This window comes from Humulus lupulus, chromosome 9 (genome assembly GCF_963169125.1).
Source record: "Humulus lupulus chromosome 9, drHumLupu1.1, whole genome shotgun sequence".
NCBI lineage: Eukaryota > Viridiplantae > Streptophyta > Magnoliopsida > Rosales > Cannabaceae > Humulus > Humulus lupulus.
In genome coordinates, this window is record NC_084801.1 from 117,642,941 (window position 1) to 117,655,324 (window position 12,384).

A 12,384-nucleotide genomic window follows, 5' to 3' on the forward strand; every position below is an offset into this window, starting at 1 on the left:
ACAAGGCCAGCATCTTGGTACAGGTGGTCAGGTAGCATCTCAACTTTCATATGGCCAAGTACTTTCAGATTTGGGTTATAATTAATTGAAGAAATTACACTTTTTAATTGTAATTTTATTCCACCATACCATCATATTCTCAAGTTGCTTTTGGTTGACATTTTTTTAGCATGCCTATACCCAATTTCCCACAATCTATCGCCAAATGAATCTTAGAAGTAATCTGAAATATATGCAAACCCATAGTGCACCCATCCAAATTTCAAACAGTGCAAAGCCTCTTCACATTAATACTTTTGTGTGTTGCAAAATGATTTAATTAAATATCTAAAGTGGTTTAAATATAATTTTATATTAGGTTAATTTCTTATCGTGACTGCTGCAAGGCATAGACCGAAATACAATTTTAGATGATAGTTGAAACCAAATGAGATGATTGCAAGTTTCCCTAAGCAAAACAATCCTGCATTTTTTCTTATATTAATTTAATGTTTTGGTTTCAGGATGGTTCTGTTCATATATATGATCTAAAAACTAGGCAATGGGTATCAAGTTTTCAAGCTGTATTAGGTATACTCTGGTCCACTAGAATGTGGAAAAATTCGTATTAGAGATGACTTGTGCTTTCCTTTATAACTTATTTTTGTATGTGTGACACCTCAGATACTGTCAATGGCTTCTCCTTTCATCCATTTTTGCCAATGGCTGCCTCTTCATCAGGGCAGCGTAGGTTTGTTGTTCCTAGTGATGGCGAGGAGGATTTGCATTTGGGTGGTAAAAAATTTATTCTTACCAGTTTTGTTTTCCTCTAGTCTTGGCAGTTTTGTTCATGATATGATACTTGTGTCTTCTCTCTTGGAGGAGAGCAAGTTCATACTTTTGCCTGCTCATGTTCTATTAATTCAGTAATTTTCTTGATTTTGAATGCATCAGAATATATGTGAACATGTTGAGTTTTGACACTTGAATTCAAGTATTCAACTTTTCAAATGTGCAAGTAAATACGTGTATATATTTTTACTTACCTTTAAATACTCATAAAAGGAAAATGTAGCTTGTATGATATAGTGTTGTTTTGTTATGCTTGGAATTTTACCTTGTGTATCAATCTAAAACAAATGATAACGTTGTGATGGTGAGACATGTGGATTAAATAGATGCCGATATCTTAAATCTAACAGAATTTAAAAAGTATTATAGCTTTATATTCTTTAGATTTCTGCATGTATTATAGCTTTGTTGATTTTTCATTGGTGGTTCTATTAAAGTTGACATTTTTCTTTTCCTTCGTAGTTTTTTTATTGGATTTATTGCTTTAAATTTTCAGGAATCACTTTGCAGTCAGTTTTGGGACAGAGAAAGTTTTGTTGATGGTCCTATTCTGTGTCTTCTTTGTAACCTAGAAGGTGAATATCCCTTCAAGACTGTGGAACTTATTTGCCTCTTATAATCCCTATCTGAAGGAACTTGGCCAGCAGAATGTGTGTAAGTTTCTTTATTTCTTTGCATTGGGTTGAGGATTCTACAGTAATTTCTGTACGTTTGTAAACACTACACTGTACTGTATAAACGTAATTGACTGTGAATATGTATCACTGTTTTGTAATTACTTGTTAGTGCCCAAATACTTAAGGTCTAGAGTTTAGTACCTGTTTGAGCTCCATATTCTATTACACCTCCCCTTTAAATGAGATATGAGATTCGATGGATTTACCCTAGAAATAATAGTATCATTCTAAATGCTTTTGTAACTCAATTCTCCCAAACTTTTAACATGCTGTCTCAGTAATTAAGCACCTGAACTAGAGATGCCTTTAGGGTGAAATTGAGGCCCCTTTAACCTGAAAATGTTAATGTTTGTTTACTATAATATGTATCTATTCACTGTGTGATAGCAGTATTTTGAATTTTGAAGTATGTTCACCTGGTATTGCTTGCTTAGGTGTTATATTGTATACAATTTTATTATTTGATTCATATTATTTAATTTTTTTAAGCATATACCTTACCTTTTATCTGCTATTGCAGGAGAAAAATGTCTCTTTCTCCATCAATTCGAGGAGAAAATGATACTTAATTTTGAAGGCTTTGTGTTGGGCAACTGTAGAATATTTTGTGCTGAAAGTAGTAACTTTTCAATATGTGCAATATTTAAGACTTCTTGAATACTTAAAGAACATTTTGTTGTTGATAACAGTGTTGAATGTTTTAAACTAATTTGCGGATTGTTAATACAATGTTGAATGTTTTTACTTTTTGTTACTTGAAAATCAAGTTCATTTGATGATGCTAGTATATATTAGAAAGCTAATTTTAATTATATAAAAAAAATTAAAATATAATAGAATAAACTAGTGTTATATAAATGAATATATAATGAGAATTTAAACTTATCTAAATATTAAAATAATACGAAAATTGTGTTATAATATCTATTACAATAACACTTTTTATGTAAAGAATATTGTTATGCAAACTTCATTATATAACACAAATAATGTGTTATACTAAAGTGTAGTATAACATAAATTTATCAGTATTGAAATGTGTTATATAATCGACTATAAATAATATAATTAAACACTTATCTATTTATTAAAATAACACAAAAAGTGTGTTATCGTTGACAGTATAATAACACATCCGTATAACAATGATAAAGTGTTATGTAAAGTACCCTGACCTACGATAACATAGTCGGTCTTAACACATCAAAAAGTGTTATGGTATGTTTTGATAACACGTTTTTGGTGTTATTAAAAGCATTTTTTCTTGTAGGTATGTTTCTAAGAGAACATTGGCATTAAAATAAATGGTGAAACTAAACATGCTTGGGCATCACCCCTAGGTCGAAACACCCCTGGCCAAAACAACCAAAATCCCTTCTTGCTTTTACATAGAATTTTTAAACCAACAAAACATAGCATCAAGTCTTATCTCATACAAATAAAACAAAACCCTTCAATAGTTCAATCATAACAAGGTTTTTCTCCATGACCAACAATAGAATATTGCCACAAACCAAAACACAATGAATACCCAAGCCACACGCCTAGGTCAAATCCTTCATGCATCAAAATAAAAAAGAAATAATCCATCAATCCATATAACCCAAGAAAACATAATAACATTAGGGCTAAAGATTCATTACCTCTTTGGATTGTAGAATCAAGAACACAAAAATTACCAACACCCAAAACTATTACCACCCCTTGTTCAAGCCTAGGGTTTAATAACCCACATGAAGAAAAGAAGAAAAACAACAACAACAAAAACACTTGTCAAAACACAAGAATCAAAAGAAGAGAGTTTAGAAACCACAAGTACAAAGAGACATACCCTAGGTTCTCGAAATCCCATTCTTCTTCTTCCTCTTTTCTCTTCTTTCTTTCTCCCACGAGCTCTCTCTCTCTCCTTCTCCTCCCAATTTTGGCAGCAAACAAAAAAAATCCCAAGGCTCCTATGTTCTCCTATTTATAGCCTCTAGTGACCTAACCTTAAGAAGAGGACACAAGTGTGAAATGCTAAATTCCTATCCAACAAAGTAAGCTATATCCCACCATTTCCTCTCCTTACACCTCACCTATACCCTTATCCTAATGTGAACCAAATCAAGGATAAGCCTTGCCATCTTTTCCTACAAGATGACAACTTATATTTCTTTTCTTTTTCTATTTTCTCTTCTTTTCTTAACAAAAGTAAAATGTTCAAGACTCACATTAAGTCTTGATTCATACTACCCTTTCACCTTTCTATAATGGAAAAAAAAATTAAAACACATTCACACACACACCGATTTTGGCACACACACTCAATTAAATAAAATAAAGTAACATACATATTTTTGTCACACTTAATAAAATGTAACACTAATAATAAAACAAACATGTTACATAATTATTCCAAATAAATCAATTAATTCATAATTCACATAAAAAACAATTCAGACAATATAATATAATAAAAATATAATTAATCACACTTGACAATTAAATAAAGCAAATCACAAAATTAATAAAATACTAAAAAAAATTGGTGCGCCACAATATACCCTCCTTAAAAGGAATATTGTCCCGTGTTGCTTCTCATTCCGTACTATTCTTCCATGTGACCTTAACTAATTGAACCCTTTTGGATCTCAGTTCCTTGATTTCATTTTCGATAACACGCTTTGGTTGTTCATCGTAACTCAGGTTCTGCTTCAGCTGTAACAGCTCATTACTCAAAACATGAGAGGAATGTGACACATACTTACACAACATCGAGATGTGAAAGACTTTATGTGTCGGCTAGTGCTGGGGGCAGTGCTAAATGGTACACAACTTGCCATACTCTCTCCAAAATCTCAAATGGGCCTATATATCTCAGGCTCAACTTCCTTTTCTTTCCAAAATGCATAACACCTTTCATCGGTGAGACTCTCAAGAACAGAAACTCGCCCACTGAAAACTTGATGTCTCTTCTCTTAAGGTCTACGTAACTCTTTTCCCTACTTTGTGCGGTAAGCATCCTTTGGAAAATTTTCTTGATCACCTCACTGGCTTCCCTAACTGCCTCAAGGCCTAAAATCTATTTCTTCCCAACCTCATCCAAGTGCAAAGGAGATCTACACTTGCGCCGATAAGGCATCTCATAGGGAGTCATCCCAATAGTGGATTGATAACTATTATTATAGGAGAACACCATTAGGGGTAGGTAACGGTTCCAAGACTCTGAAAAGTCCAAAGTTCAACATCTCAACATGTCTTCTTCAATCTATATAGTTCTCTCAGACTGCCCATCGGTCTGAGGATGGAACGCGGTACTAAAATTGAACCTTGTTCCAATAACTCTCTGTAATCCCTTCCAAATGTTCGATGTGAACATTGACCCTCGATAAAAAATTATTGACTTTGGAACCCCATGAAGTCTCACTATCTCACTCACATATAATTCTGCATACTGGTCCGCCGAGTAGGTAGTCTTAACTGGTAGAAAATGGGTGGACTTAGTGAGTCTATCCACTATTACCCAAGCATATTCATGCTGCCTTGTGGTCCTGGGTAATCCTACCACAAAATCAATTGCTATATCCTCCCATTTCCATTCCGGAATGTAAAGGGTTGAAGTAAACCTGCTGGCCTTTGGTGTTCTACTTTGACTTGCTGGCATGTTAAGCATCTGGCAACAAACTCAGCAATATCCCTCTTCATTCTAGGCTACCAATACATTGCATTAAGATCTTGGTACATCTTCATGGACCCTGGATGTAAGGAATAAGGTGTTGTTGGGTCTCTTTCGTAATACTTTCCTTAATCTCATCATTGTCAGGCACACAAATCCTATCCTTGTATTGCAGCAATCCACCGTCGAACATTGTGAAGTCACTGCTACCACTTTCTTGTACCAAAGCCTCTTGCTTCGTTAGGGCTTCATCCACTTTCTATCCTTGTCTACTTTTCTCCAGTAGGGAGGATTGTAACATGAGGTTCGATAGTCCTCTTGTCACAAATTCAATGTCGGCGTTTATAATCTCCTTCTGAAGAGGCATCTCTATTTTATTCAGTACTGAGACACTTCCATGACCCCACCTACTCAATGCATCTGCAACCACGTTGGCCTTGTGTTATAGAATTCCACAATCGTAGTCTTTCACTAATTCCAACCACCTTCGCTGCCCCATATTCAGTTCCTTCTGAGTGAAGAAGTATTTCAGACTTTTGTGGTCAGTGTAGATTTCGCACTTGTCCCCATATAGGTGATGTCTCCATATCTTTAGTGCGAATACCACTGCTACCAACTCAAGATCATGAGTGGGATATTGTTGCTCATAGTCCTTGAGTTGTTTGGAAGCATAAGCTACCACCTTCCCATCCTACATCAACACACACCCTAAGCCATTCTTTGATGCGTCACAATACACCACAAATTTTCTGCCCTCTGTGGGAACATAAAGGATAGGTGCAAAAATCAACTTATCCTTCATGGTATGAAAGCTTTCTTCACATTTATCGACCCATGCAAACTTCTGATGTTTTCGAGTCAAATTGGTCAGGGATGGCTATCTTTGAGAAACCCTTGACAAACTTCCGATAATAACTCGCCAATCCTAAGAAGCTTCGAACCTCTAAGGCATTCTTCGGCTGGGGCCAATCCCTAATGGCCTCAATCTTGGACGGATATACTGCTATCCCATTCTTGGACACTATATGCCCTAGGAAAGTTACTTGTTCCAGCCAAAACTCACACTTAGAGAACTTAGCGTATAGTTGATGTTCTCGTAGTCTTTTTAGGTTCAACCTCAAATGTTCCTCATGCTCCTCCTTGGTCTTCCAGTAGATAAGGATATCTTCTATGAACACTACTTTAAACTTGTCCAAAGAGTCCTTAAATACCCTATTCATCATGTCCATAAATGATGCTGGGGCGTTAGTGAGTCCAAAAGACATCACTAGGAACTCATAGTGCCTGTAGCGAGTTCTGAAAGCCGTCTTTGGAATGTCTCCCTCCGTTACTTTCAACCGATGATACCCGGATCGCAGATCAATCTTTGATAATACTGCTGCCCCTTCCAGTTGATCAAAAAGGTCATCTATCCTAGGCAAAGGATATTTGTTCTTAAAGGAGACATTATTGATTTCTCAATAATCAATGCACATTCTCATGCTCCCGTCCTTCTTTTTCAAAAATATGATTGATGCTCCCCATGGCCAATGACTAGGCCATATGAACCCCTTATCCAACAATTCCTGTAGCTGGATCTTGAGTTCCTTCAACTCTAGAGGTGCCATTCGATAGGGTGATTTAGAAATCAGTGCTGTTTCTGGTGCAAGTTCGATCACAAATTCAATTTCTTTGTCCGAGGGTAATCCTGGTAACTCCTCGAGAAACACTTCTGGAAACTCACAAACGATATGCACATTTTCTGGTTTTAACTTTTACTCGGATTTATCCACCACACTAGCCAAAAATGTTGAACAGCCATGTTGCATCATATTCCGTGCTTCCAGTGCATATATTATGGGTGTACGAAAACCAGCTAATTCTCCTTTAAAAGAAAATACTTCCCCTTCTTCTGGTTTGAACTCCTCAGTTTTCTTCTGACAGTCGATCGATGCTCCATGTTTGGATAACCAATCCACGCCAAGTATGAAATCATAGTCTGGTATATTTATTTCTATAAGGTCTGTCAGGCACACCCTACCCTCTATAATTAGAGGTGTTGACTGTAACCACCTAGTTGACAACATCATGTCTCCCGACGGTAACATTGTACTGAAACTATGGTCAAACAGTTTATAAGGCATACCCAACTTATCAATCATATTCATGGAAATATAAGAGTGAGTCACTTCAGAATCAATAAGGACTCTACATATCATACCAAATATAGGGAGCTGAGCTGTGACTACGGTGTTACTATTGGCGGCTTCATTCTGGGTTAAGTCAAAAACTCGTGCTGGCACTAGATTGATGTTACTATTCTTTCCCATCTTCCACTGTGGGTAATCCTTTCTCAGATGTTCTGCCTGACCGCACTTGAAACATTTTTTGGTGTCGGCCCATTCTCCCATGTGTCTTTTCGAGCATTTAGGACAACTGGGGTGCTCAACTTTATTGCTTTTTTGATTCCCACGGTTTCAATCATTATTACGACTGTTGCGGTTGTTGTGATTTCCATTGGGAGCTGCGACCTTGGGCCTTTTGTTAATGCCACTGTTTTGTCCCTATTAGGCCTCCTCTTGTTACTCTGTTGAAAGACTTTACTCTTATTAGCCTCTCTCCTTGCTGCACCATCCTTCCATATACAACTCTTCATGTACTTAGTGTCTTAAGCTTTGTCCAGAATCTCAACATAGCTAACTAGCTTTGTACTAGTCATTTTGACATCATTGGCAATCATAGGCTTCAATCCCCTTATGAATCGTCGAACTCTCATGACCTTTGTTGAGACTATCTCAGATGAAAACCTTGCCAGTCTATCAAACTTCTAGCTATACTCTGTGACTAGAAGCCTACCTTGTTTCAGTGTCACAAACTTATTAACTCCAGTTGCTAGTATTATAACATTGTAGTACTTTTTGCTGAAAACTTGTACAAAGTCAACCCAGGTCATGATGTCTAAAGTTTGTGTCTTCTTAACCATGTCCCACCAAATTCTAGCATCCATCTTTAAGATTGCTAATTATCTTGTTGTCCCTGGCAATCCTTAGTTTGTACTAGTACCCTTTGTCTTTTTTTGTCATGTCGTAACTCATTACTTTATCCTCATTGTTGCATCAGTTCATAGCTTGTCATTCTCCTCTATGTTGAACTATGTTATCGTGGATTTACTCGCCTCTCCACCTCCTTAGTCTCCAATTACTCCATTGAGGTTTTGCTGTTGTTTGCTATTAAATGTTGTGGCGTGTCCACTTTGTGTGCTCCTCTGCTACTGCATGTATTTATCTAGTTAACAAGATCACCTCGCAAGATAAGTTGTAGAGTAGACTCCCTAACATATGTCTTTATTAACAATCGCGTCACAAAGCTTATGCGTCCTTTGATCTTGATAGTGTCCAGTTATATTATCATTGACGTATTCCATTATTCACTTTACATGAAACTTGATAGTGTCGTACTTGCAATTTCCTATGATGCATCTCATCCATTAAATATGTTCATTCACAAAAAACATCATTCGGGAGCTGATATCCACTTATCTCCATCGTTTACATCATCTATATGAACCTTTGAGATCCTACTGATCTCATCGAGAAGTTTCCTTCTAGAAGTCCTAATTACGAGAGCATACTTTCTACACATCGATTACAAAACTACAAAGTTTAAAAGCAGAAAGAAAACGATAACATATAGAAAAAATACTTACGATGCGGTGAGGTGAGATTTTCTCATCTTTAGCGTGTATGGGGTAGGTCCTTGGAAACATGGATGACCATCTCTGATACCATTTTTAAAATGCCCTAATCTTATACTTTGTAAAACAACTCGATGCTCATAAACTTATAGAAGAAAAACTCTTATTACATGAAAATTCCAGTGAGACTTGCTAAAACATGTAGGTTGGGCCTAATAGTTTAAAATAAAATAAAAGGTCTCATGCAACATTTTTAAAATGTAAATATAGTTCAAGTCCCACTAATAAGTTTTGAAACCAAAATATAACATAACATCATTCTTTAAAATTGGCGTTTAAGCTTATCGTTTACTCACCCATAGGATACCCCCACGCCATACACACTTTGACATGGGAATTCCCCACATAACCACGGGTGCCAAAGAAAAACCCTATTTAATACCTGAAAGGGGTAAGGTAAGGGGGTGAGCTTATAGCCCAGTAAGGAAGTACAAACAATAAACAAGGAAAAACACAACAATGGCATAATCATATCGTAAGACTCATACAACATCATATCCATACATCGTACTTAACGTCATCATCATACATCATACATCATACATCATACATAAGTGTTATCATCATACATCATACAGCATACATCATTATCATGCATCATATATCATTAACATATTCAAACATCATTATCATAAACATCATCATCATAAACATCATCATCACATCATGGAGAACATGACCCCCTCTCTTGTCCATGTCACAACTTGAGGCAAAAAGGAGGCTCTGGTCCTTGAATAACCTCGGTGCGTCTGCCTTATGAGTTACGTCGTACCTTAGTAACTCGAGTTACGTCATTATATCCTTAGTAACCCCTTTGTTGCATCATGTTCAACTTGCTAACAACCATTTGCTTTTCATACAACATACAAAATACATGCAATCCATTCACATCAACACAAAGGAGATACATGATTCATCAAATTCATCATATCATCTCAAAATAAAATTTCATACTTCATATCACAAGGTGCATCATCATACACAATATTTATCCTCAAACAAACCCATCTTATTATTTCATAGCAAAAATAAATAGAATTCTATCTAACTTCCTCACCTCAAGTCCGAGCAAAGCAACAATGGAACAAACTTCACAATTCTATAATCATAATCAAATAGTATTCTCTAGCATCCCATGAGATTTATTATGCCCAACACATATACCCCATGTGTGCATGGGCCAAACATGCACATTTTACACATAGGATCACAATAGAATAATGCAAATTCTACCTATTATCCATGCATGATTTTCAAGTAAATATTATATGGTTGAATAATAAGCATATTTTTTTAACGTAAAACTACATTTGTATGCTGTAGAGTCCCATAATATTTACTAAACTAGCTAGATAGTAATAGTAGTAGTAGTAGTAGTAGTAGTAGTAGTAGTAGTAGTAGTAGTAGTAGTAGTAGTCACTACAAGAATTTTAGCATAATATAACACCTAAAAATCACAATTTAAAAAAAACGCTATGGTTAAATATGAAAAATTAGGCGCGCTCTTGGTACAGTAAATTTTAAAGCCCGCCACTAGCTTTTCCATCTCCCCCTCTAATATTATATTAGCCCTAAAGTATCTCTCTCTCTCTCTCTCTCTTGTGTCTTTTTCTTCATAGATCAACCCTAACCGCGTTCCCGTATCTGTCTCTTTTTCTCTCCCTCTAAAAATAGCCACACACACTCCAATCTCTTGCCTTCTCTCAATCTCTCGTTCATCTCCCCCTCTAAAAATAGTGACTCTTTCTTTCGTTCTCTCTGGTTTGGAACCATCGTTCACCGACCTCTCTCTCTCATTCTCTTTCAGATGTGGGTGCTAAGGATCAATGATGAAGGGTCCCAGGAAAGGGCTTTGGGACGATGATGAAAAGACGCAATAAGGGGCGAAGCAGATGCTCCCCAAAGTGCTTTGACCCTTTCTTCTCCCTAGCGCGAACCAGAGGTCTTTCCTCCATGGGCGATGGGCAACCGAGTCTGTCCATTATGTGAAGTAAGGTAAATTTAACCCATTTTTTTAATTTATGATATATGAAGTATGATTTATATGTAAACTAAGGTAACTGAGCCTGTCAATTTTGATTTTTTTTTTTGGTGTTGATTTATGGATTTGAAAGTTTAAAATCGTAAACCTCAAACATTTAATGGTCCGAATTTTCTCAAATTTTTATAGTTTTTTCTTGCCATTATATATGTAACACTCGATCATGCTCTTTGATGGTTTTTTTTTTTTTTTGCAGTTTATTTTAATATTGATTGTGTTCATGTTGCCATTTACGGACCAAAAGCAAGCCGTTGAAGCAAACCATGACCACACCCCTACTGAAGCCTCCCTCACGCAGCTGAAGCACACCACGACCACACCCGTGTTGAAGTTGTTGGGTCTCTCGTCCCTCCCCCTCTGTTTATCTCTCCTGCTGGCTAGGAGCAAGAACATAAGACCTATGTTTATCTCTGTGAGAGGTATAGTTTGTGTGTTTTTTTTTTCAGATTTCAATATCAAGTAAAGATTTTGAATATTATCAGTATATATATATGTGTGTGTGTGCTTGTGTTAGAATTATTTCTAAAATCCTGACTTTCATATGTATAGGCTCGTTTGTCTCTCATTTTTTAGATTGAGCGCCAAAGTATTTTATTCTTTTTCCAGCAAATAGAAAGTCTCCCGCCTATACACAATAAAGAACCCTACCCTTCCTCTTTCTCTCTCTTCAACACCAAACTCTTAGCTCATCTCCTCCCTAAAATTAGGGCCTTTCCCTTTTTTTCCTTTCCTCTTTAATATCTCATAGCCTATGTATTTTCTTCCATGAAATTTGTGTTTCTCTTCATGTAATTTGTATAATTGTTTCCTTAAATTGATCCATCTGGTCCCTACTTAACCCCCACGCACAAGCTCAAAGACATACTATCAGCTTCTTCTTTGTATGGGTAAATTCTACACTTTTCAGATCTTTAGCCATTGCCCTATGAAGTTTATATGAATCTATATCATATATATTTATACATTTATATATATTGAGTGTTGTCATTACATGGTATTTATATATGGAACTAAATCAGTACCAAAGTATGTTTTAATGGTGAGCATATTGTGTATTCTGTTTTATATATAAATATGTTTCATATATACGATGAAAAAAAATCAGGGTTTCGTTTATTTTACTTCATTCTATTATTCATGGTGCTTTCTGTGAGTTTTGATGATCTTCTAATTTAGAAAAAAAAAATTTGCTTCGGGACTTTATTATAGTTTCGTGCTTATGTATGAATTACATTTTGCTTGTTTGAGAAGAAAAAGGCCAATTTTTATAGCCAATTCAATTTCATCTTCTGGGAAATGTTTCTTTAATTAGGAGAATATATCTTGATATATGTATGTATTAATATGTTTTTTAAAAATTGGCTTTGATAGTTGCAGGAATCATACTATTGTTTATTTTCTCGTTCTTTCATTAGGCTCTACTTTGTGTTTATTTCTATTGTGATTA

General features: G+C 35.8%; 1 protein-coding gene across 1 annotated transcript; it reads right to left on the minus strand.

Annotated features, from left to right (window-relative positions):
• Nucleotides 1-6,917: 6,917 nt before the first annotated feature.
• On the minus strand, nt 6,918-7,553 carry LOC133799972 (uncharacterized). Its single transcript, XM_062237952.1, has one exon. The coding sequence runs from the start codon at nt 7,551-7,553 to the stop codon at nt 6,918-6,920; it is 636 nt and encodes a 211-aa protein (XP_062093936.1).
• Between the last annotated feature and the right edge of the window lie 4,831 nt (nt 7,554-12,384).